This window comes from Aulostomus chinensis, chromosome 15 (assembly GCF_037954235.1).
Source record: "Aulostomus chinensis isolate RoL2024-O1b breed Wild chromosome 15, RoL_Achi_v1.0, whole genome shotgun sequence".
NCBI lineage: Eukaryota > Metazoa > Chordata > Actinopteri > Syngnathiformes > Aulostomidae > Aulostomus > Aulostomus chinensis.
Window position 1 is genome coordinate 23,903,969 of NC_141334.1, and position 27,324 is coordinate 23,931,292.

A 27,324-nucleotide genomic window follows, 5' to 3' on the forward strand; every position below is an offset into this window, starting at 1 on the left:
GGTGACCTCAGTGGCAGGGTAGAATGGCGCCGACTTCGGTCAATAATGTGGATTGAAGAAAGACTCCTTGATGTCACTTTACTTGCTTCAATGACAGCAATGTAGAAGCCCTGCAGGCACAACAACAAAAACGGATACTGTTAATATTAAATTAATATCCCTAACTCTACATGAACATAGTAGGATGAATGTACATACATGGATGAAGTAACCACATACTGAATTGATACTGCACTGCCCCCTAGTGGACAGGAGGGAAACCCTGCATGGTCTGTCCTCACTGTGCCACAGGTGTGTCAAATGTTATGTAAAATAGTTTGACACACAGCAGGGATGCAAGCCTTTTGCCTCCTCGCGTCCGCTGGGCTGATGAGAAATTGTCCTGAATCCAAGATGTAGGTTCGGAAAGTGGTGAGCGTTTTAGTTGAGGAGATGAAAGCCTCACGGAAGTGTGAGAGCCGAGCTGAGAGCTGGGCCTTTAAGAATCCCTCCCCCGCTGCTCTCTGCCACCTGTGCCTGAGTGGAGAGGAGAGGAGGAATGTTCGAGAGTTTTTCCCGTGAAAAATGACCCCCCAGATCCTGGACTAAAGTGGGATACAACATATATTTGTAGGGATTTTTGTCAGGACTGTTATTGTTATTTGTGAAGTGGTGCAAGTTATAGATTAGATGTGAGAAGCGGCTTTTTGAGACTGCAGTTTTTGAGGAGACAACCCCCTCATTGGTTTCCATCATAAGTGAGATGTGTCACCCCAATTTTAGGGCTGATAAAATCCCAACTGTTTGAGTTATTACAAAGTTTTTCTTAGCTTTTGTTCAGCACAGTGTCATGAGTCCTGTATTCAATTTTGAAGTTGATGCCATGAGCGCCCCAGGAGGAGGAGGAGGAGAAAATGGGGACAAAATTGTCCTTTCATCTCCATATTGTGTACTTCCTGTTGGATTGAGGTCATAAGTGTCTCCATATCATTTGTGGGTCTTGATGAGACGAATTGTTGAGTTTTGGTTCCATGTTGCTATGACATTCCTAGAAGCAGAGGTGGGCCATAGAACGCATTTTTTGAGGTGTGGGTGGCGCTGTGGAGCACTTTTTTGGCACTTTGGGGGTTAATTTTTACATTTTATAAAAAGTGTTCCGCCAGACCGGATGTGCGTGCCAAATTTGGTGAATTTTTAAGCGTGTTTAGAGGGTCAAATTAAGGTTCAAAGAGGCGGAAGAAAAAGAAACAAACATTGCAAAAACAGAAGGGTCTTCACCCCGAAGTTCCATGGGGCTCAGTCTCAAATTATATTATAACTTTGACACCATCCGAATCGATCTGGGAACGTGACGCGTTGTTGGCCTGTGGCCACCTTCTGGCAAGAAGTGACAACCGCACCGTTCCCAATTTTAGCACAAACTACACTGGCAAACCCTTCTATCTTCATCTAAAATAATTTATCCACAATAAAGATCTCACACTGTCAACTACTTTCTGGCTGACGGCAGTAAAAGAGCTAATAACAGTAAGATGGAAACCGCCTGGCACACCAAGTCAACATCTCACGCTGGTGCCTTAGTTTCATTGATGTGATTTATTTGGAAGCATCCACAGCACAGCTTCAATCACGAAGCAAGACAACACCATGATATGACATAAGACAAACTGAACAGCCACTTCATTTTATTTATTGACTTTCTTCCTATTTATTTTTGTTTTGTCCACTTCATTTCTTTTTTTTCCTGTCCTTTTGTTTTGTCCTGTTCTCTTTGATTTACCAAGGTTGTGAGGCAAGGTAGAGGAAGAGGGCAACAAACATATCGCTTGGATTCTTTTTTCTCGTGAATAGAAAATATTTGAAAACTGATATCTCTCCCACTTCATTTCTTTAGCCTGCTGTTGACTGTGACCTGGACAGACGGATATTCAAGTTCCACCCCCCACCCACACCCCCCTCCCCAAAAAGATGAATGACTTAGGTGTTAACATGTTGAATGTGTAGAGTTAATAAGTCCAGGTTAAAGACCAGCTGGCACGGGAATGGACAGAGTCTGGTTTCAGTGGCGTGTGGACCTCCTTTGCTGCCTCATAGATATTCAAATACGCATCAAACAGTAACGGTACATCAAAAACATGCTTATGTGTCGTTTGAGTTCTGAATCATTAATACCTCAGCGTAGTTCACCATTTAATAACGCGCTGTGCTTTATTGCCAACTGCCCCCCATTCATCTTTAGCAAATCATTACGAGGCACATCAGTTAATTGTTAACTGAGCTTTACTAATGCCTAACTAAGTATGCATTTGATATCATCACTATGAATACACTCCAAGCGTAAAGCCTTACGAATAATCAGGATGGAGTCATGGAGAATTGATAACTGTCAGTATCACCGTAACAGCAGGGAACAACTTTAAACTTTACATTCATCTTTGTAAACATTTTCTATTTTGTTCTTCAGTTATTGTAACTAATTATTCATAAAAAGGGATTAGAGATGGTAGATTTTTCATGTCAAACCTCACAACATTGGCTTTTCTCAAACTTTACTCGTTTGCGACATGTAAACATTTCACTGCATTCTCTGTGTATCAGTACATCTGCTGATAAAAAAACCTCACAACAGTCAAGTGTTTTTTGTGCTTGTCAAAGCCAAAGCGCATGAGTGCGTAACACTTAAACTTCTCATAATCTAATGTAGCATTCCCACTAAATCTAACAAAATCTGCTTTGTCCAGTTAGTCTACTCAGAATATTTAGCATCAATTTCTGGTACAGCTACAATCACAAGACCCCAAATCCACACCTGTGCTAGCTAAAACAACGCATGAATACACCCAGCTCAGTTCCACCACACTGCAAGTCTTAAAAGAAAGGTTTCCATGACAACTTCATCCCACAGCAGCAGCGACGCATCCCGGTGTCTTCCTCCTTCAAAAGGGCCTGAGCCTCCTGTAGAGCACAGCTGCTGCCACAAGAATCACAATGACGCCAAGCGTGAGGACACCCACTGCGATCCCAAGACCCATCCGGGTGGACGTAGCTGCTCACGAGACAGCCAGAGTACATACACACGACAGTTCAGTGAAGGAATCATCGTACCACGCATCAGCATGATTGGATTACAATCTGGTAGGCAAAGCCTCAATGCAGTGGTTGAATTACACCCAAAAGTGGCATAGAAGCAGCACTTGGATGAACTGAATTCATAAATGTTTGCATTTGTTTTCCTTGGAGAGTTTCAGTGTTTATCAATTTGCTGAATTGATGAGACATAGTGTGGAATCAATCGATATCATACCTTCCTCCCTCGATGTCGGTGCTGAAAGACAAAGGTGACACAAGAAAGTCAAAGTTAGTTCTAATTAAATATTAGAGCCTGCCAAAAATATTCACATTTTAAAACATTTTTAAGATGTCAAATTTAGAGAATCTATGTTTTTCTTGATGAAATCCAAACTTAGTCCAGAAATGTACAAACCAAATAACATCACAACATATACAGTATTATATTGTACATGTGTGCTTGGAGCACACAATTTTATGGTTTTCACACCAAACCTGTGTGCTGGTGGTTTTGTGTTACTTTTATTTTCATTTTCATCATCGCGCAGCATTTAGTAGCTTGCGATATGGCAACTGTTGCAGTCGAGTCTCTCTGAAATCAAAGATGAACACAGACTGAAGTGTGAACGTGGACGAGGCCGTTGAAGGCGATGGCCATCTATGTGTTCAGAGGAGCGAGAGATGTAGAGACAAGGGCGAAGGAGTCTGACTCACAGAGCGAGGGAAACTGCCGGTGGGAACGTGAGAGCTGCAGTCAAAGTCTGTATGGGTTTTTTTCACAATACCGGACCAATTCAAACAATTGTGTCCCAACTCAATCGCAAATGGTTGGAAAAGAATTTGGCCCAAGTTGAAAAACACAGTAATTATCTTTTAACTTTAAACATAAAAATATATTTTGAAATGATGTCACGTTACATTTACAGTGCTTTGAGAATGCATTTCTCAAATGTGGCGCTTAATTTATAGACAGGACGGGTCACCAGTCCATGGCAGGGCCAACACACAGAGACAGACAACCATTGGCTCTCCCAGCCACACCTACGGTCAATTTAGAGTCTGGATTAACCTGGTCCCTCTTGATGTCTTTGGACTGTGGAGGAAGCTGGAGTACCAGAGAGAACCCAGCAGGAACAGGGAGAACATGCAGACTCACACAGAAAGACCCCGTGCTGCAGCCGGGGCTGGAACCCGGAACCTTCTTGCTGGGGGGCCACAGTGCTGACCACTGCAGCACCGTGCCGCCCCTGCAAAGCTCCCTGATATGCTAATTGCTGGATTAAATGTAGTCTAAAGTCAGTGCTGAACTTTGTTACCGTTTTCATTCCGAGTGATGATGGGAACAGCTGAGGACAAAGTGGTGGCCTCGGAAACCCCCGTGGTGTCAACATCTCTTCTTCTTCTGCTGTTGCTACATTGCTGTTGATGAAGGAAGAGGAGTGGAACTAACGGGAGACTTGCCAGATTCAGACTTGAGATTCATATCCTCACTTTGACCCTTGACTGACCTTGAAGTCATTGCAGGTGCTGATCTCACACAGTCTGATGATGCAGTGCAGGTAGTAGGAGGACACGGCCTGGTTCTGCTGTTCAAGAAACCTGAAGGCCGGGAAGGAGAAGCGAGCGTGGTGACTGTCGCCGTTCTCGTGCATGGTGGTCATCTGGTCCTGAGAGCAGCTGGAAACAAAAGAAAACAAAAGGAGAACGGTGTTGGCTCATCGTGAACGTCGCCTGCCTCTTCAGAATGAGATTGGATGACTTACGAGACAAACAGGTTGAAGAAAGTGGAGTTGGTGGGAAGAGAAGAGATAGAAGCGTAGCAGCGATCCATGAGGACATGGTATCTGGTGGGGGGGGGACAACCGCATCAGAGCAGCACAAAAATACTCCTGGTACACTTATCACCATCCTCTTTATTAAGTCTGAGTGAGTAGAGCTTCACAAATGTGTGTGTGTGTGGTCTTGACTCTTACTGATCCGTCAGGTTGGCTGCCTTGACTTGGACATAGATGTCGGTCCTCAGCTCCAAGCCCAGTGCTGGTATGATCAGAGGCTTGGCGTAGTTGACGTCCTGTCAAGGGAAGGTTTTAGCTGGTTGGCTGTGACTGCTGCTTATTCACGTAACTGCATTTACAACCTCAACTCTCCTCAGATGAAAACGTTGTGGAGTATCAAAGCAAGCAGGTGTATGTGTTCATTGTCATGAATCCAAGCAGCATCGATGACCTCACCATCTCAACTTACACTGAAGAGCTCCATGCTCAACGTGCTGATGAAGCTTCCATTGTTGTCCTTCACTGCGATGGAGGATGCTGACCTAAATCACACAGGGCACGGCATCAGAAGCAGGGCGGAGTCACCTCAGTGAAACATGTCCGACTGTAGACTTGTTACTTTACACTGGGACATTATTTCCACCAGTATGAGAATAGGCTTCGTTTACAGCCGTTCTTATTGTCTCCACAACTTTGATCGAGACAGGCAGATTTGACCAAAGTCAAGTCCCACTTTCACCCCAACTGGTCCAGCCAGATGGCCACCAGGGTCTGCTTGTAGGTTTGCATGTGAAAAGACAGTTTTTCATCTCCACTGCAGATGTGCTTGTTCATTGGGGTTTTTTGGGTCTCTTTTGACAAAACCATTTTAGTGTGTGGTTCTAGAACGAATCTGTGGTTCATGTGTTATGAGATAACTTATTATGATTTGACACTGTGTAGATGAAGCTGACTAAACACGTTCACACAGTTAGCTCATGTTTTACCTAGAATTGCTTCGTTTAACCATAAATACCTTCCTCAGCGGTGAATTCTTTGGATGCTCTCATCAAACTGTTTCTGTGACTTTGGGCTGCACGCAACAAAAAGAAATCTGAATTTTGCCTGGTTACTGAAAATTCTGGATTTCTTTAATAATCGAGATGTCACCAACATAATTAATCTACAATGTAGCTGCATCTAGACGGACAAAAATTTCGACCAGAATAGGTTTCACTTCCTACGAAAGGTACGTAACTAGAGGTTAGTTAATACCTAGTTAACCAGTAGTAATGATAAGTTAACATGAGTAAACGGTTAACTAATGTGTCAAGTAATCATTAATTAATGGTGTTTATATTTAGGGCTTCTTTAGGGATGCATGTTCCCCACTTTACTATAACGGCTGCAAAGAGCGTCGACGAATCCAATTAACTGTGCTTCAGTAAAACTTATTCAGCATTAACTGTTGTGAATAAACCTTCACGTTAAAATGTTATCACGTTTTAACATGAATCGCTACGCCTGCGCCTGTTACGGTGTAAAGAATGAAAACAACAAGCACATAAACAATGCATTCGACCGCTCCAGATGATTTACCACCAGAATAGTCACAGAAGACAAAAAACGTCCTTAATGTTCATATGAAAACATGTCCAGCAGCTGTGCACCGTAAGCATGCCATAAAAAGTCATCAGAGGGATACAAGCAGAGATCTTACACTTCCACCTGGGTGTTGTTGATGAGATACTCCAGAGGGTATGCACAGGAGTAATAATATTTGAGCTCAGCGTTATAGGTGACCACACCCGTGGTCGGATCATTGGAGCGCACCACACCAGAGACATTAACCGTCTGGATGTTGGAGAAGTCAGCAAAGATCCCTGTGCCAGCTGCACTTGTGGTCTGGAGGCAACATTTACGGTAAAGTCAAGCACAGAGTACAAAAAATGTGTTTAAAAAAAAAAAACTCACAAGGGTTCTTCCTCCAGTCTCTACTAACCATGAAGTTGCTGCCACAAGCATTGGTCATGTTGAGGGGGAAGGTGAACCGGACAACCGGTGGAGTGACAGACTCATCCAAGGTCCCTTTACACTCCGGTTTGTCAAAGATGTGGTTGAGAATGAGCAGAGACTCGTTTAAGCCAGTGTAGATGACGGGACAGACCAGGATGGCCAGGCTGATGGACGACGTGCCGCATTCAACCGATATGTCGGTGTACTCTACCAGAGGGGGAGAAGTCTTTTAGCCCTTTCTTGAAATCGTACTGTGGATGGAGATGAAATGCTCTTTCTACGCTCATGTTCTGTTGTTCACTGATGAAATCAGAGGTTAAAATGAAACTACAATGAATCCCCAATGTCTTTTTGCAGGACCTGCACAGGTGGAACAAACAAACCAGAAAAGAACTGAGGCAGTCATACCATACCTGGACGCCGCAAGTCATTTTGGCATGTTAACTGTCTGCTTTTGGCCACCATGGATGCCAAGAAGACAGCAAGGAACATTTTTGCTCTTGTGGTAGCCATATCTGTAATAGGAAGGCAGACGTGTGTATCTCCATCATCTGAAGCATTCATAATGTTTACATTGATGTCATCTTAAACAGCACCCACCTGAATCGCACCTCCTTCACTTCCTTCTGCTGTTTTGAAAAATGCGTAGGGTTGTAGGAGAAGCATATATAGCGTGGGTCCTCCCTTTGGATTGGACAGAAACAAGGTCAGTATAGTTTTTGTGTCAGCCTTAAATTCCTGTATAGGAACAATTCTTCTTGTAAAGGGTGTTCCATGGACTATACCTTAAGGGTTATTTTTGAAACCCAAACCACCAAGAGACTTTACGAGGGGCTGGGGACAATGACCTGGCTCCTTTTCTTTAAAATTTCGATTCCTATAGAATGCCAACATGACACTTCATGAAGGAAGTGTTAATCCCTGGGGATAATATACTATACTTTGATGCCCTTTGGAGGTGAGAGTGTCTGTTTTAACAAAAAAACATGAATATCCTGACTTAAAGATTACCCTGTCACATCTCTGAAGAAGAGGATGGCTGCTGCATTTCTACGAGGAATCTCTTGGTGAATCTTAGAGGTCAGAAACACATTTGAGCAGAAAGATACTTCATATGCAGCACAGGCACAGACACAGTATTTCACTCTGGATTTAATTCATTTTAAACAAGCAACAGCACACAGTTGATCAGCTGTGCGGTCACTATTACACAACGGCTTCTACTGCCTGGACTTTAAGCTATCGGTGATGCTGCACACCTGAGAGGTTCTACGGATCCCTGCCTGCGTCCGCACAGTGGAGGTTTGCTTTTCCACGCTGTCACATTGAGTTGCTGTGGATCAGTGACGGGCTCTCTGAAGAGTGCCCTGGAGCTTGTACATGCAAAAGCATAACAGGAGGAAAAAAGTATGGGTTGTTTTTTTTGTTTGTTTGTTTTTTAAACAGGGACAATTTTCTGAGCAGCAAATTCCAGGTATTTAAGGAAAGGAATTAATTTAGAATTGAAGCAGAAGTTTATTTGTACATCCTGACTCAAAGGAGAGATTATCATTTTCAAAATGGAGGAAAAAAAAAATCTGCACAATCAATGTCACCCTCTACTTCTGCCTTCTTCACATAGAAAAGGCATATTTTTTAGCGTGTTGGTGTTTTGGCTCTTACATTACTTAGCAAAAAGACTCATAGATGCAAGGGTGTAAAGAGCTGGAAGACCAAGCCTGACTGGGTGCTTACACAGAACACAAATTTGGCACTGGCTTAAGTCAGCTCGGGACGAGAAACAATCATGCCATATTTTTGGAACTCTGATGCATTCAGCCCTGCATAATCTGTTAGCACAGCATCTTGAATCTTGTTAGTGTGTATTCTGATGATCAGAGGTGTTTCATAAGGCCAGATTTCACTGCAGCATGACAACATTTTCAGATGGCAGTTATTATCACCCTCCCCACAACAAGAATATGAACACGCTTTTATACAATTTTATGAACACTTTTGTTTTTTTTTCTCCCATTTTCACAAGTTCAAAAAGATGTAGGACTTTAATCACAAACACAAAATGTTTCTCTCACATCGTTTCACACATCTGTTAAAGAGCGTGAGCGTTAGAAAGTTCCTGCACCTGACAGGTGTGGCGTGCTGAGGACATGTCTCAGACTGGTGGCTGTAAAAAGACCCATTTGAGAGTGAAATAGAACTCTGAGGCGCTGAGCTGTGGTCGTCTCACAAAGCAGAGGAAGTGTTTGGGGTCAGTACCCGCTTTGCCCACATTGGCCTCGTGCAGTGCATCGCATCTCCTTCACACATATTGACTCGATCAGGTTGTGACTGTGGAAAGTGGACACTGGTTGGATGTTGGCAGGAATTTGCTCATGGTGTCATACATGCTGATACAGAACGTCTCAAACATGCTCAGAGATAGCGAGTCTGGAAACGAGTGGATGTTTTCAGCTTCCAGGACCTTTGACCTTTGATGAACAGTACCACAATAATCATGAATCTGCGTGTGGTCATGGAGAAAGCCAGCAGGGTGCGCTGCACCTTCATATCACCAGATACCAAAACTAGCAGCAGGAGTTTGGTCTGATGTAAGAATTTAATTAATGAGAAAATGTTGATGGACTCTTCCAGTTGAAAGTTTGGACGAACCTTCTCATTCAATGTTTTGTTTTTATTTTTACTTCTTTATTCATTGTAGATTCATACTGAAGACATCAAATATATGAAGCAAGATGTATGGAATTATGTGGGAAAGAAAAAAATGTTAAATAACTCTAAATACATTTAATTGTTTAGATTCCCCTTTGCTTTGTTGCCAGCGCTGCAAACCCTTGGCCTTCTCCCAGTGAGGTTCATGATGTCGTCACCTGAAATGGTTTTTATTTTACATGTTTATCTTGTCTGGGTTCATTTGTGGAATTTCTTGCCTCCTTAACGGGGTTGGGAGCATCAGTTGTGTTGTGCAGAAGTCAGGTTGGTACACAGCTGACAGCTCTGTTTGACAACCATTACGATTCATGTTATGAAGAACCAATCAGCTCAGTAAAAAGAAACAACAGTCCATCATTACTTTGAGAACGGAAGGTCAGTCAGTCTGGAAAAACTTTGAATGTGTTCCCAAGTGCAGTTGCAAAAACCGTCAAGCGTTAAAACGAAACCGGCTCACATGAGGACCGTCCCAGGAAAGGAAGACCAAGAGTCTCCTCTGCTGCTGAGGATGAGTTCATCAAGTCACCAGCCTCAGAAATCACAAGCTTACAGCGCCTCAGATTAGAGCCCAGATAAACGCCTCAGAATTCTAGTAGCAGACACGTCTTTGTGTAATGCAGAGAAGGTGAACGGTGAACAGATGGTCTCTACATGCATGGTTCCCACCGTGAAGCATGGAGGAGGAAGTGTGACGTGTGTGGGGGGGCTTTGCTGGTGACGCTGTTGGGGATTTATTCAAAACTGAAGGCCCACTGAATCAGCATGCTACCACAGCATCCTGCAGAGCTGCAAACTGATGCAGAAGCCAGACGATAGACGAGTGCTCCTCTTGGACAATCAATGACTCCCAATATTACAGAAAAATCAGAAAGTCCTCTTTTATACAGTTTTGCTGACATCTTTTTTTTTTATTTGAATTCAAATTAAAGGCTGTTTTTTTTCTAGCTGATTCTATTTCATGTGACCTGGAGACTCCAAATGTCTCGATGGAAAATGTATTTTTTAATTTTCTTTATAAATGCATTCATTTTTTAATTAATAGCTTAATCATTGGCTCAGTTCAAAAAATGACAGAGTTCCTTTTTCTTTGTTGTACAACTCAAATAACAGAATCAAATGTTTTTGATTATTTGGAGTTGCATTAGATGTTGAATGTAACCAAGCAAAAGAATATCAGCTTTAAACACTGACTTCAAGAACCACCTGTGTGTGCTGGCGTACCTCAATTCCTGTAACAGTCAGACACGTGAATGCCAGCGTTTTCATAAAGGTGAGCGTTAGAAGACACACTGAGTGGTTTGACCCTCAATTTCTCCCGTTGAAGATAATCGTTGGGTGGAGCTCTCTGATTGATTACCGTGTGTCAGTAACCTTTCCAGCAGATTAACCCAAACAATGCATGTTGTCCCTCTCTGCAGTGGCCCCATAAGAATCGTACACCTCCAATGCAAACATAACACCATGGCATTCTCCACATGCAATTTCTAAATAAAACAGGGGGGAAAATGAAATAAACGTGACAAATGACCCATTATCACAATGCCAGAGAAGGTCCCTACTCACTCATTCATCTACTGGCCATGTGTTCATGTGTTATTGAAATGAAAATTGTTTTGTACTGGATTATAAATTTATGATAAATGTATTTATTTATTTCTGAACATTAATAAAAATGGAGTCATTAACCCACGCTTTGATCCAATAGTGTGGATGCCCTCTCTGTAACACACACCTCGTCTGAGTGAGACAGGTCAACACCTCTGCAGCACGCATTCACACATTCCACAGTGTGTGGTTGACCTTTATGAATATTTAAAGCTCATTAAGAGGCAAACGGGACATTAATGCTCATAATTTGTAGACATTTGCTCCTTGACCATCACTGATGGACCTCAGGGAGATGATGGCGTCATTTGTAAAGTGTGGTGTGATGTGCGTGCGGTTTTCAGCAAGCAGGGGAAATTTGCTTGACACCAGCTTGCCGAAGAGCTCCTGTGTTCAATGCTGTGCTAAATACCAGCATGCAACTGTCATAATCAAAACACCGCCATAGAGGTTGTGTTCTGGTCAGGGATAAGCAAAATAATTGAGTTCATTCTGCAGGCGCTCGGTGGCGCTTGATTTGTTAGCCTTATGTGAGCCTCATGGCTTGCCGTTGAACCTGATAGACAGCCATCTTGTTTCCACTCCCTATGGAAGGCACATTTTGAACTGAGCAGTTAAAGAAGTCACATTCATCTTCTTCTGGAATGACTTACAGAAGCATCGTCTAAGTATCGTTGTAATAAGACGCTTATTAAGACTGTACACTGTCGTACATACTTCTTCCTCTTTTACTTTGTGTATTACGTTTATATATGACTTATTTTTACTTTACATTTGCACACTTATTTACGACATTTGCACCATCCCTTATATTTATCTTCTTATCTTCTTCTTCTTCTTCTACTTATCTTCAAATTCTATTTCTGTTAAATTCTCCTTTGTTCTTGCTGCTGTAACGATGTAAATTTCCCCACTGTGGGACGATTAAAGGTTGACCTTATCTTATATTTGTGTTTGTATGTGTAGCTTGTGTGGACCCTGGTAAGGGTCGGCCATGTTTTGTGCAAGTGTTATTGATTGCCCACTACCTAACTTCCTCTGCTAAGCTAGGCTGTTAGGCTCAGACAGCTATGTTTGCTAGCCGTATGTTTCAAGAAAGCTTTGCGAGGCAGATAATGGAAATGTATATTAATGATGTTTATCCCACTAATTGTGTATTTCATGTTACTTCTTCATTTTGGTTTTACCAGATTCTCATACTGCCAATGGAGGTGGTGGTGCACAATAAATCCATCGTCAAATTGATCAATCTGTCTGTCTAGTTCAGGAAGGGGACTCTTTGGCGAGGCCAGAACAGGTTGGACAGCGCTCTGTTCAAATGACTGCAGCTACACGATCCAGCCAGCTAACAGGTCTCGTCACCTACGCATTTAGACAAACTGACTCTGGTGGGTAGCTGCTGGCCGCCCAGACGCTGGAACAGTCCAAGACATGCAGAAGAGGGAGCATTTGAGCCGATTTCGAAAGATCCTGAGAAACAAAAGATCACCGCAATAAAACATGTCAGACGAGAGCGGAGGAGTGTCGGAGACCAACGGGAACTTCAAATCGGATGCAGAAGTAAGTGCTTCCTAACCTAGGAATCTTACATCCCACTGGCCGCTACGCCACCCTAACTGAGAGCTTCTTCGCTTCCAGTGATGACTTTGTTATGTTCAGCCAATCAACCAGATTGTGTCCACTTGTGCCCCTCAAGCTTTTGTAGGGTTTCAGATATTCTCTGTAGAAGGAGGACGGGGGGAAGTTGATCAGGGAACTGTAGATGCCTGGACACTGCAGATCTGTTCCAGCTGTTCAGTCACTCATGAACGCACCATGGCAAGAGCCAATAATGTTCAGTCTATCGAAATGTGCAATACGTTGTCAATTTCTGTGAATTTAGAGTGCAATGAACCATGATGGCTTGAGGTCAGTGCTCCAGGCATTCCCTGCCAACATGGTGGTGTAAACAACACGAGTCATGTGATGCCAGGGCTCTGAGGACAACCAAAATGTGCTCAGATGTGGCTTTGCTGAGGCTTTCAGCCTAGAGTCAACCTGAAGGAGGAGGGCTTTGCCTTGCTACTGCACCTCCAGCCCTTGAATGTCACTTTATGCCAATTCCATCCATCTATCATCCATCCATTTTCTTCCACTTATCCTGTTAAGGGTCGCGGGGGGTGGAGCCTATCCCAGCAGCCTTCCCCCTGGACAGGTCACCAGTCCATGGCAGGGCCAACATAGAGACAGACAACCATTGGCTCTCCCAGCCACACCTACGGTCAATTTAGAGTCTGGATTAACCTGGTCCCTCTTGATGTCTTTGGACTGTGGAGGAAGCTGGAGTACCAGAGAGAACCCAGCAGGAACAGGGAGAACATGGAGACTCACCCTGAAAGACCCCGTGCTCCAGCCGGGGCTCCACCCACAACCTTCTTGCTTGAGGCCACAGTGAGGACCACTGCTCCACTGTGCCATCCATTTTATGCCAATTCATTTTAGAAAAAGCAACAAACAATGCTGAAGTGATGCTTCACCCCAGAATGTTTATTTCTTCTGAAGTCCCACCATGAACCAGCTGGTAAATTCAGATGAACCACATGGATGGTGCTTGCTCATGATAGCATTCTAGGGGATGAGTTCTAGTTTGCTTGTAGCTTGAATAAACGTGGGAGTTGGATCAATAAGATGGCTGTCAGTGTTTGGATGTCCAGGGTCCAGGTTTCTTTCTGAAATAAAAGTAGCAGGCTCTCTCTGTATTCTGGAGTCACAAAGACGCGATACAGCAGTAAAAAAAAGTTTTTTTTAAAAAAGCTTTATGAGCTTCAGACACATATTTGTGAGTACTTGAGAGGTGAAATACAGGTTTTGGGTGAAGTATCAATACTCAAGACACCAATGGCTCAAACTGAGCAGACAAAAATGACACCAGGTGAGTTCTGACCACAGGTGAAAGTAGCAGGCTCCTTCGGTATTCTGGAGTCACAAAGACGTGATACAGCAGCAAAAAAAGGCTTTCTGAGCTTCGGACACATGTTTGGAACACATACGGGTAAAGTTGTGGGTACAAATACAAACGAGGCTCCACAAACATTTATTGCCACCACATTGCATAAAATCAAAGTGAGCGTGTGACCTACATATTTAAGTAGAACGACTTTATTATGTAGCAACATAAATAAATTAAAGACTGTGATATCAATTATAATCAGTGGTGCAATTTATCTGAGTACTTTTACTCAAGTACTGTAAGGTTCTTCACTTTTTTCTTTCCCCAGGTTAGTTAAGCATCCAGTTGCTTTACAGATACAAAGCACAAGTGGGACATCCCAACAGCCTGTCCACACAAAAGTGGCTGTTGATGGATCCATTAGTCCGTCCAAAGACAAATACGAGGCATCTGTGTCATAATCGTTGAAGGAACTGCTGTCATGCCAAAGCTTTTCGTTCCAGCCGTGAAGTTCCAGCTTCACAAATGTGAGGTTTCACTGTCTTATCTTTTAATAATCAATTAAAGAAGTTCATCATGCTAATGATCCTTTTAATTTGATTATAACCACTTTAAATGATGTACTATTGGTTGGTCAGAGTAAACTCACCAGGTTATAACAGCTTTTCTCTCCATTTTCAGAATTTCTTTTCACATTTTACATGACCTGTCAATGACTGAGGTTCATATTTCAGCAAATCAGTCCATAACAAAAATTAAATCAACCAAACATAATGAAAGTCCTACTTTGACATTAATACAGGAGCACTAATAGCTGAAATCTAAATGTATAGTTGTACACTAACAGTCATGTGTTTTCACTCTCAACACCTTGAAGACATTCTACTTGTTATACTTACAAATAACGTTTTCAGTGCAGCACTTTGACTTGGAACGGTGGGATTCATTTATTCATCCGAAAAGTGTTGCGTTCATCACTTACTCACTGAGGATATCTTTAATTAATTAAGGTTTTTTTTCCCCTGCATGACGTCTTGGTGAGTGTGAAATTCAAAAACACCAACCTCATATTTTTTCTGGAAGCTCAAGGGAGCTGATAGGGGGAAAAAAGCAAAACTAAATGATGCCACTCAACGCATCGTCCAGTACGGTCCAAGTCTGCCTTATCCAGCCCAGGACATGCAGTGTAAATCTAGTACCGCCACACCACACCTCTGCAATGCGTACCTATCAAAATAAGCCCTGACCTTTGACCCCAACAATGTTTTCAGATCGTCCTTGTGGATGTTTCTGCTATATTTTTAACAAATTTTCTCCAAGCATTCCTGAGGTATCGTGTTCATAGGAGGTGACAGCGACCTTTGACCACCAAAATATTTTCAGGTCGTAACTCAAGTCTGGCCTAAAATATCCACCGAAAACAGTTCAGGACTGCGCTCCATCTCCCAGCTCGCTGACTGGCTTGACTTGGTGGCAGAGCGGCAGCTGTTTCAGGACGCAGCTGGATAACTGCAACGTGGAGTATTTGTGGTTTCAAGTTTGTAAAAAGACATTTTGTGTATTTTTGTTCTTGTTGATCTTCAGTCTTCTGTAGCCTGCAGCAACAATTGTGACGCTGGTGTTATCTGAATTCTGCATTCACCAAGAGGCCTCGTAGAGGCAGACAAAAATAATAATAGTGAAACGTCACTTTAAGTGAGCTCCTAGAAAGTCTCAGCCCTGGATGTGACGTGGAAGCAGTCAGATGATGAACTTAATCGAAAAGCTTCATTTTACTTTTATTTGCTGTTTTACTTTTTATTTGTGCGGTGGCTTCCCTCATTTACTGCAGTTCTATTTTCAATGAAAGGTTATACACAGGTATTCTACACAGCTGTGAAATAGATGCTACACCCTGCAGCTGAGAGCTGTGTGGCTGAGGTATTGAATTAAGGTACGAGAGCTACGTGGGTTTAAGGTGTGTGAAACCTGTCCTGCCATGAAGTTGAAACACAAAGTGAGTTCAGAACATACTACACAAGCTGCTGAGCTTCTACGCTAACACACACACCTGTTAATGAGCTACATGAACATTTCGCTTTTACTCTGCAGGAAAACAACTACATGTACGAACAAGCTGTCACGTCGGTAGTTTGCTCGTCAGTGGTTGTCAGTCGAGGACAAGTGTGTGTGAGTGCGTGTGTGTGTGTGTGTGTGGAGAGACTGTCAGTTGAACGCTGTGTTGTGGACTCCAGACAGTGAACTGACAGTAGCAGTCTTGCCTTTGAGGAGGGTGAGGGAGAAGATGAAGAAGCAAACACTCATCACTCCCAGAACGATGACACCTGAGATGAGCGCGCTTGTCACTGTGTTCATCTGAAACACCGGAGCTTTCAGACTGGCTACAGCGGCACAAACACAAAGACACAAATAGAGTCAATATTTTTACAAACTTTACAACAAAAAAAAAGATGATTCCAAAATGCACATTTAAATGAAGCTGTTGTCAGAGTGAAAAGAGCTGCTGGAGAAATTGTCGGTTTCGTTAATACTAGAGATCTTTCCAGCAGGCCTCGACGGCAGAAGGTGATCCAGTTCCTCCAGAGTCTCTCAGACCAGAGAGTAATACATGCTGCATTTGGAGCACGAGAACAAGAGGGGGAACATGTTCTCTCCCTATCCTCAATAGTTGCTGGGTTTGTTGTGCTGCAACATAACTCATTAAAAGAGGCAAACTGAGCGCAAAAATAAACTTAGTGAGACATTTGTCTCTGTGATGAACATCCTAGAATAATAATAAATGTCACAAGTTCTCATCCCACACTTTCAAACCGTGAACTCGTTTTTTTTGTGTGTCTCATTCTGGACCAACACACCAGGTGACCTCAGGTGTCTGGATGAGATGCACCAGTAAAGCCGCTGACGTCACTTTTCATTGAATCATTCTAACGAAGAGTCATGACGATATTTTGTGTCAACGTTATGCTCTGTGTTGGGATGCAGCATAATATCGTCACATCGTCAGTATCAGATATCGCTCATTTTCTAAGAAGTGGGTGCGATCCTCTTTGCTCAACAGATGATGAGGGAACAGAGCAGTAAATATAATTCATGAGTTTTTCCAAATGTTTTGGAGGTAAGTAAAATGTAAGACTTTCAAATTTGTTTTTCACCATTAACAATTTTAAATAAAGCAATTGTTTTCATACAGATAATATCAATATTGGTAAGTATTGGCCAGTATTTGCCCAATCAATCGTACAGATTGGCATTTCTAGCTTCATAGGTCTGGTAAGTAACTGCAGATTTAGGGAAAGTTCTTGGTTTGGGTGGAAATGCAGGGTTAGCCAGCTGACTCATGCAATGTCCCATGATAACTTTTCCTTTCATTTGAAGGTTTTGGGAATTTAAATGTCTCCTTCCCTCTTATATCACTGGGAGTGAGTGGCTCACAACAGACGGAGCGGGGAGGCTTACCTAGCTGAGAGTTGTTGGTTGGTGTTTCATCTGCAAAAGAGAAGGAGCCATTTTAGGATAGTCACTTATGTACACAACACTTTTTCCTGCTACAGAAAGAAGACAAGTCAACAGGAGGCCTTCAGCCTGTCCCTGGCTGTCTGGTTCCCCTTGCTCTCAGCACTAGTCAACATCCCAGTCTCAAATCATGACTTTCACATTTTCATAGGTCCAGGTAACAATAAGTATTGCGAGTGGAACAGAGTAAAATTGAGAGAGTGGATTTGTGCACCCTGAGAGATTCAAAAGAAGGTATGTTACTGTTGCCTCAGGACTGTGTTTGAGATTAGAGGAACAGTCTTAGACAGTAATGGTGGTGATGGCTGCATCGTGGAAGACAGACTCGAAGGAGAAAGAACAACAGAGGAGGAGGAGAGGAATCCAACTGTACCACTGCGAGTGATGATGGGCCCAGCAGTCAGGACGGCGTTTCCAGCTGCTGCATTTGATTCCGTGACATCTGAGATGTCTCTCTTCTTCCTGCTGCCACAGATCTATGACAACATGGCAAAGAGAGACGTGATGGCACATTTAAACACTTCTCATGTGTCCCACTTTCCCCTCCTGTACAGTAAAGAGGCCCCTCTGCATCTACAGAGAGTATTTGTGCTTTTCTGTGCTATATTTTATGTCATGAGACACATCCATACACTCGTGTTTTGACTCTGTAGAAAGTTGCAGTGATACTCAGTGTTATTCTACAAGACAACAGAACATGTACACTTCTCCATTTGCTTCACTCCATAAAATATTCAGATCTAATGAGTTATGATGAAAATAAATGAAAGAGAGATGAGAGAACTGACAAAACCTGATTACCTGTTAGATCTTGCCGTTGGAGCTATTTGGAAATGTGCTCGCACAGCAACTATTTCTACGTAATTGCAAGAGAATATCGTTTTTTTCTTCATGAGCCGGTAAATAGGCTCCCTTTTGATTTGAGACCCCGCAGCTGAAAACAGGGCAATTACCTTTTATCAACAGATAAACAATAATGAGGTGGGGTTTTTTTTTATTTTTATACAAATAATGATTTAAATTATGAAGAAATTAATAGTTTGCATCCACTTGAACAATTAATTCTTGCACTATTTCTTATCAGACATGATCACTTCAAGTTCAGTTTATAGACTGAGTTTTGAGTGGATTTCTCAAATATTTCATTTAGCACGTAAACAGATGGGGCTGCACGGTGCTGCAGTGGTCGGCACCATCACCTCACAGTAAGGAGGTTCCAGGTTTGAGCACAGGGTCTTTCTGTGTGGAGTCTCCATGTTCTCCCTGTCCCTGTGGGTTCTCTCTGGTACTCCAGCTTCCTCCACAGTCCAAAGACATCAAGAGGGACCAGGTTAATCCAGACTCTAAATTGACCGTAGGCGTGGCTGGGAGAGCCAATGGTTGTCTGTCTATGTGTGTTGGCCCTGCGGTGGTGTGGTGACCCGTCCTGTAAACGAAGCCTATTCTCATACTGGTGGAAATAATGTCCCAGTGTAAAGTAACAAGTCTACAGTCGGACATGTTTCACTGAGGTGACTCCGCCCTGCTTCTGATGCCGTGCCCTGTGTGATTTAGGTCAGCATCCTCCATCGCAGTGAAGGACAACAATGGAAGCTTCATCAGCACGTTGAGCATGGAGCTCTTCAGTGTAAGTTGAGATGGTGAGGTCATCGATGCTGCTTGGATTCATGACAATGAACACATACACCTGCTTGCTTTGATACTCCACAACGTTTTCATCTGAGGAGAGTTGAGGTTGTAAATGCAGTTACGTGAATAAGCAGCAGTCACAGCCAACCAGCTAAAACCTTCCCTTGACAGGACGTCAACTACGCCAAGCCTCTGATCATACCAGCACTGGGCTTGGAGCTGAGGACTGACATCTATGTCCAAGTCAAGGCAGCCAACCTGACGGATCAGTAAGAGTCAAGACCACACACACACACATTTGTGAAGCTCTACTCACTCAGACTTAATAAAGAGGATGGTGATAAGTGTACCAGGAGTATTTTTGTGCTGCTCTGATGCGGTTGTCCCCCCCCCACCAGATACCATGTCCTCATGGATCGCTGCTACGCTTCTATCTCTTCTCTTCCCACCAACTCCACTTTCTTCAACCTGTTTGTCTCGTAAGTCATCCAATCTCATTCTGAAGAGGCAGGCGACGTTCACGATGAGCCAACACCGTTCTCCTTTTGTTTTCTTTTGTTTCCAGCTGCTCTCAGGACCAGATGACCACCATGCACGAGAACGGCGACAGTCACCACGCTCGCTTCTCCTTCCCGGCCTTCAGGTTTCTTGAACAGCAGAACCAGGCCGTGTCCTCCTACTACCTGCACTGCATCATCAGACTGTGTGAGATCAGCACCTGCAATGACTTCAAGGTCAGTCAAGGGTCAAAGTGAGGATATGAATCTCAAGTCTGAATCTGGCAAGTCTCCCGTTAGTTCCACTCCTCTTCCTTCATCAACAGCAATGTAGCAACAGCAGAAGAAGAAGAGATGTTGACACCACGGGGGTTTCCGAGGCCACCACTTTGTCCTCAGCTGTTCCCATCATCACTCGGAATGAAAACGGTAACAAAGTTCAGCACTGACTTTAGGCTACATTTAATCCAGCAATTAGCATATCAGGGAGCTTTGCAGGGGCGGCACGGTGCTGCAGTGGTCAGCACTGTGGCCCCCCAGCAAGAAGGTTCCGGGTTCCAGCCCCGGCTGGAGCACGGGGTCTTTCTGTGTGAGTCTCCATGTTCTCCCTGTTCCTGCTGGGTTCTCTCTGGTACTCCAGCTTCCTCCACAGTCCAAAGACATCAAGAGGGGACCAGGTTAATCCAGACTCTAAATTGACCGTAGGCGTGGCTGGAAGAGCCAATGGTTGTCTGTCTCTATGTGTTGGCCCTGCCATGGACTGGTGACCTGTCCAGGGTGAAGGCTGCTGAGATAGGCTCCACCCCCACCACCCTCAACTGGTTAAGCAGTAGAAAATGGTTGGATAGATGGATGGATGGAAGTATACAGATATAAATTTACTAGTATATGCCTAAGTAATTTTGGTAAATACTTTTATGTTAAAGTAGTACAGTTTGCCCTTCTGAAGTGTATAAATGGTGACACCTTGTGACTTCAGTCCACGCAACTGTAACATAGAACGTATGGTGGTGTAGCCTGCAGAGGAAGTGGAAGAGGAGGTTCTCATTCACACACACACACACACACACACACACACACACACACACACACACACACACACACACACACACACACACCAGCCTGTGGAGGTGGCTGACAAAATGTCTAATTTCTAGGGCTGTCATTTTCATGCATTAATTAGATAAATTCAGTACACCAAAAATTAACGCGTTATAAAAAATTAACGCAAGATTGATTACAGCACACTTGAGTGGCAATTCAATGTGAATTTTACCCAGACACAAGCATTTTAAACTTGGCCCATTGAAGGACCCGTACTGGGCAGTGGCTGGTCACTTCACACGTGCGTCGCTACTCAAAGTGCCTGTTTGAGACTCCGCCTTAAGATGCCCTGACTCAGGTTTTATTCAATCACCAATAAAAATGTGGATTTCCTCTCTTCTTAGTGTATTCATTTGATTAGTCGTGCACTTCAATTTGGTAACGTCCTAGAATTCAAATTCTTTATTTGGGGACCTTAAGCAGATATGAGATTAAAACGTGATTAATTAGATTAATTTTTTTTAAATCGCCTGACAACACTAGTAATTTCTGTATGAAATAGGAGTGAAAATTGATTAAAAAACAGTCATATTCCTATTATGGTGCCAGCTGTCTTGTTCAATAGTACCAGTAATGTAATTATTTTCTAACAACTACGTGCTTCAGTTTTGTGGGGATTTTTCATCGATTCATCATGAAATCCTTTGGGCCCTGCTTATGTAACCTGTCTCTGCGCGTACAAGTCACAGAGTTTGTTTTTTAATATGAAAAGGTTAATTCCTTGTCGTGAAAAGTGAGCGAGCAGCACGCATGTTTGATTTCCCTCATAGGCTTCACTCATGAAATGGTGATAATGGGAGAGAAGAAAGAATTCAAGAGATAAATCAGCGTGTGGGTAAGATGTCTCACTGGCATGAGCATGGGGCAGTCGTCAGCTCGGCACAACTTGGTGACGCAGTGCAGGAAGACAGTGGACATCTTCTGGTTCTTGTGCTTTACAAAGCGGAATACTTCGAAGGCAAAGCGTCCCATCTGGCTCTTGCCGTTCTCAAAGACAGTGGTCTGGGGGTCTTTTTCACAGCTGGACAATTACATTAGAAAGTTGAGTGTTTCTTATCGTATGAAAAAAGAGCAAGAGAGGCAACAATAACACAGATTATATTTTCAAATGGGAGTTACCTAAAGAAAAGATCGTAGCGGAGGTCATCGTTAGGGTTCCCAGAGGGTGTGGTGTAACAGTAGTCCATCAGAACGTTCCATCTATGACACGGCAAAGATCCGGTGATCAGGGATATGTTGATGTACAGGGCTTCTCCGTTTTCAACATGTGAAATGATTTAGTGACGTCTATATTTGGCATAACAAGACGCACGTTCAAGGAAACTTGAATTTCCCTCCTATTTGCTGTCAAAAGGATGACATTTATATTACGTTTTTATAATATTACTTATGTCTTTGCTGCTGGAAAACTATTATTCCACGTAGTCACTTGTGTCTGGAGATGTATGTTTGTCGGACTATGAGTGGGCCTACATAGAATCACAAAGCTGAATCACGCCATGTTTGCTGTGAGCGGACGGATGCAGCTGGTGTCCACACAGTTGGGCTCTATCATAGAGTGAGTTAAGATTCTGGTGCTGCCTGTCAGGATCGGTATTTGTAAAAAATGTGTATGGTCATTTAGTCAGAATGGTCAGAATCGTGGTATTTCAACAATAAAGTGCGGAGAGCCGGGAATTGATGGAGTCCTCGAGAATATATGAAATATGAGCCACAGCACTGTGCTGACTGACTTTCATGCCGTCCGTTAATTATTTATGAGTATTAATGAGACTTTAGCCAGAATTCTGAGAAATATGGATCGAAAAAAACACGTCACCATCAATAGAGCAGTGATTGTTCAACACAAAGCTGCCTCTCAGCTGAACACAGTCACAGCTTCATCCTTCGTCGGAGTCGTTTAAATGTTCTGTGGGGTTTTGGTTTTGTCTGGATCTGATGAAATTTCCTTCTCATATATTTAGGCTTTATTTTAGATGATCGTCTTACTTTCGGAAAAGGAGTCCAACCCTTTTCAGATCCCGCAGGTTGGCGTCTAAGCTGTGCAGACATCTTGGTTACATACCTAGAGGACTACTCAACTGCGTAAGTCTTGTGTCTGTCCTGTTGTGGACTCTGGCGCAGGGGTCTGAGGTGACTGCAAGCCAACACAATGTGAGGCAGTTCACAACCGAGCAAGCGTTGTTTTCTTGGTGTGCATAAAGTGGCCCCTAAACTCTCAGTTTGTGGTGATCAGGGATGGGAGCCATGCTGACACATTAGAATACATGAATTACTGTGCCAGACAGCAGACTTGCTAAACAGATCTTTTCAAGTATTAAAAAGAGCTTGAAAACTAAACTACTGAACTTATTTTACACAGTACATAAACAAATTACCTTGCAGGAAAAGGCAAATTGATAAAATATCATTTCAAAAGGAAGTGGGCAAAGGAAATTTGATGCAAACCTAAATGAAGAGCACACAGGTCAATCAAACTGACCCAGGAACCAGAGCCTGACATGAGTTGTCAGGATATTGAGATCGTTGTCAGTTAATCTGTGGTATCCTTCCTCTCTATTGAAACTGGACGCAACCATCCAGTTCCTCAGCAAAATAGAAAATGAGTGCAATGTGATTTGAGAGCAATGTGTGAGAAAATGCGCTGCCCTTTTATTACCTTATTTTCCTTCCTAACCATCATCTCAGATGCAGGCTTTCTGCTGAGTTATCGAGTGACTGTTCTGATCTGTTTCTGTCGGATAAAGGCAGATTAGAGAAGCTGTTCACAGATAAAGTGTTTTATTCATCTCAGTTTAGGTTTGATGCTTATCAGCAGCGTAAAAGTGCACTTTTTGTCTGATGGGACCCAAAATCATATCCAGGAGCTGTAGTGTTGTTCATATTTCCTCACTAGTTTTAATATATAGGTGTAGCATTCTAACCTGGGACATAAGAGATGTGAAAGCTAAATGAACTCTTTATATTATTGCTCTTGTTTGTTCTATGCATGTCATGTTTTGAAGCTAATGCTGGCAGAATAAATATCGATAGATATTTGCCTTTCTTGTGTTGCAGCCAGACACATCATTTGCGGGCCTCTGTTTGTGTTGTCAGTGTGTGTGGTGGTGAATACCTCCTGTCCAGGTTGGAGGCTTTGACAGCAGCGAACACTCGCGTCTTCAGGGTCAGCCCTGCCATGGGGATGGACAGCTGCTGAACGTACGATGAGTCCTGTTGTACAACACAAAACCACGTGAACACCTTTCCCACGGTCGGTTCCATCATCTTGTTGGGAGCTTTTTCTTTTTTTTAGTTTCGCAGAACTTAGTGAATCCTGTGTACGTGTGTGTGGTTCCCACTGACGTGTGAATGGAAGCTAAACAAAGAATGCTCTCTTATCGCAGGAGGTAACTGGCTACTTGGATTCCATTAAAGAGTTTGTGAGCTCTCCAAGTCTCATACATAATCATAATGGTAAAATCCTTATTGCCATTATAATTATGGAAGCTGCTCAGGGGAGCTGAGGAAGCACAGTTTGGGTTTGTGCTGTAGCTTCTGAGATAACAACAGCATCTCCAAACATTCAGGTGGCTGCTGCATGAACTTACATTGTAAAGCAGCAGATTCAGAGTACTGATGAATGTACCGTTGCTGTCTTTCACTGAGATTGCAGCTGCTGACCTGCAATAAAGATGAAAAATAGATCAAAGGAACTGAAAACTGTTTTAAAGGCTGATTCTAATACGGTCCTATAGGTTTCAGAGTCAACTTAATTACTCTCAGCTGATAATCCAACCATACATGTTTATGGATCAAATCCATGATATTAATAAAGAGCTGCAAATGTGAGCTGCACTTCAAAGCCATGTCTGAACTTCTCTCTTTCCCCCTCTCTTTGCTCTGTGCAGCTCCTGTATACGGCTTGTTGACAGACAGAATTCCAGCTCTTACATTATTCACATGAATTTCAATGCATGCCCTCTGGAGCACCCCGGTTTATTATTTATGGCGCTAACCAACCAGTTTAAAGCGGAAGGCTTTAGACGTACGAGGCCAGCTGTGTGTTGTTGACCAGGTATTCCAGTGGATAGCTGCAGCTGAACTTGTACAGTAGACCAGGCAGGTAGCTGATGATGGTGGGGGGGTCGGGGGTGTCAATGTACCCTGATATGTTTCCAATCTGCACCAGAGACAAGTTCCCATAAGCATTGGGTCCTTGGGCTGTGGAGACCTGAAACAGTGAACAACAACATCGGTGACACCACTATCAGAGCCTGTTCACCAACCATGAATATCTCAGAGTAAAAGCTGGACATGTCTGTCTGCACCTCGCTCACCCTGGACTCAAACCGTCCACACCTCCACCAAACTCAAAACATGACGGAGAGAAACCAATGATTCCCTTCTAACGGTTTCAAGAGTTAGTTTCCACCCCATCATCCTGACAGATCACCGGTCCGTCCCACAGTTCAACAAGGATGTTGGAAGTCAAGACGAGAAAACAGTCTATTTTTTCTACTTTTTTCCTCTTTATTTTTCTCAGGCAAGACGGATTCCGGTGGGTTGGAGGAGCTCTTGTTTTGTTTTTATGCTTCCTTTGCTGCTAGTGCAATTAAAAAGAACAGCTTCAGTTTAAGTGTGATCTGCCCGAATTAGTCAGTACAAAAAAACCCGTGAATAAGATTTCTGTAGAGCTTTCTGACAGCCACTTTAGACCAAAGTATAAGGAGGAGACGAGCTGAAACTCGTAACTACTTGTTGTGTACCACTCTCCAACTCTCTGAAACCTGCCACTTCACACCACGAGAACTCAGATATTTTACCTGTGAGGCCTCAACAAGCTTAGATCCACTGAGCTGCCTTAATTCAAAAACTCTACTTCCTAAATACATAAAAGATTTGCAATTAAAAATGAGTTGGTCTTAAGGCCAGTTTTTAAAGAACCCCAACGAGACCCGCAGCTCGATTTAATATGTTTTAAACAGCTTTAACTATCTTATCTTCATTAAATTCATGAGGAAGCTCAATTACAAACAATGAAGCGATACTTCACCCAAAAAGTGTATTTTGCCTTTAAAGTTCTCAAAAGTAGGTGCATTGAGCTTACAAAGATGTTTCTTTTTCTCCCTACTGAATGACTTCTTTGTGTCCCCGGAATGTAGAAAAAGCCAGCCACATGTACTAAGCTTAAAGCTAATTACAAAAAAAAAAAAAAAACAGCATAAATGTTAATAAATGTCAATTGACAATCTTTTTTCTGCTTGGATTTTTCTGTATTCTGGTTATTCAGTGGGGAAAAAGTACATCTCTGTGAGCTCAAGACTCCTATTTGAGAGTACTTCAGGGGCAAAATACACTTTTAAGTTTAAGTATCTGTTTCGTGTCACCAGTGTAACACTTAGAGCACCAACGTAATCTGTGACAATAGTGACAGGCTCACTTTCAAATGTGGGCAATGATCAATTGCACTGATCTTCTTACCACAAGAGAGTTGCCACAGGATTCCAGTGTGGCCAGGCTGATAGTAAAGATGACCACCGTAGGAAAGGTGTTGTTATTGATGAATCCACGGCAGAAAGAGTCTCCATGGCGACCGTTGAGGGACAGGTCAGTGTCAGTGTAGCCGGAGAAGAGCACAGGGCAGAAGTTGATCTTGAGGGTGATTGTCTGCACGCCACAGTACACACTGATATCCCTCTCCGCTGCAAGTCACACACACACCAATACAGACGACTGATTCTCATTTGACATGGAAATGGACTTCACCGAGCACGTAAAGATTTAGGAGTCTTATAGGTGATATAAAAAAGGATGGAAGACTTCTTCAAATAAGTAAAATTTAAGAGATTTATAGGAAATACAGGCATTGTTTTATCTTAAATCAGATATGTGAATGAACTGGTGTGTAGGTGAACAATTTTCCTCTCTGAAGAGATGCAGCAACTTTCCTCATGAAAACAAGATAGGATCAAGGTGGGATCTACAGATATATAGACATAAATGTACAGATGGAGACATAAATTTACCTGTAGATCCCACCTTATAATTCTGAAACAAGTGTCAATTTTTTGAGTTCCTCACCAGGAAAGCGACTGTGAAAGTTGGCATCACAGTTGTATCCATTGAATTGAGCACCAGCTGAGAAAGCTTGACTAAACAGTAATAGAATCAAAAATATATGTTCCATTTCAGCACCTGAAACAAAGCAAGAGTTTGAACAAAAACAGTTGATGCACAAAGTTTCAGACATTATTAGTCATTTGACATTTCAGAAAATTTGACCTTAAATGTATGAAAACAGATAAAGAAATCGATCATATATGCATTGTTTTTTTTCATGGAAGAAAGACACTTCTATCTCCCAAAAAGAGTTCCGTTATCTCCAGAATCTTCTTCAGAGTATCCTCCAGTGCCTGCCAAGCAGCATCAAACCAGACAAATGTCACATTGAATTATCCCGGTGCACCTGCAGCTTTGCCATCAAAGATAGAATAAATTGTTCTAGATAATGTGTTGATAACTATACCCATTTCATGAA

The 27,324-nt window shown here is 42.8% G+C and overlaps 2 protein-coding genes across 2 annotated transcripts; both read right to left on the reverse strand.

The window, feature by feature from the left end:
• Nucleotides 1-2,915: 2,915 nt before the first annotated feature.
• Nucleotides 2,916-7,283, reverse strand: LOC147249228 (zona pellucida-like domain-containing protein 1). The gene is made up of 10 exons (XM_086225762.1): nt 7,232-7,283; nt 6,805-7,025; nt 6,523-6,707; nt 5,293-5,365; nt 5,022-5,119; nt 4,812-4,892; nt 4,557-4,725; nt 4,365-4,467; nt 3,284-3,304; nt 2,916-3,025 (listed from the first exon to the last, which is right to left on the reverse strand). The coding sequence occupies exons 1-10, from the start codon at nt 7,281-7,283 to the stop codon at nt 2,916-2,918; spliced, it is 1,113 nt and encodes a 370-aa protein (XP_086081888.1).
• Nucleotides 7,284-16,183: 8,900 nt separating this feature from the next.
• On the reverse strand, nt 16,184-26,973 carry zpld1a (zona pellucida-like domain containing 1a). Its single transcript, XM_086226712.1, has 10 exons — nt 26,868-26,973; nt 26,268-26,488; nt 24,836-25,017; nt 24,395-24,467; nt 23,920-24,017; nt 21,924-22,004; nt 21,654-21,825; nt 17,948-18,050; nt 17,518-17,547; nt 16,184-16,442 (listed from the first exon to the last, which is right to left on the reverse strand). The coding sequence occupies exons 1-10, from the start codon at nt 26,971-26,973 to the stop codon at nt 16,267-16,269; spliced, it is 1,242 nt and encodes a 413-aa protein (XP_086082838.1). The 3' UTR covers nt 16,184-16,266.
• Between the last annotated feature and the right edge of the window lie 351 nt (nt 26,974-27,324).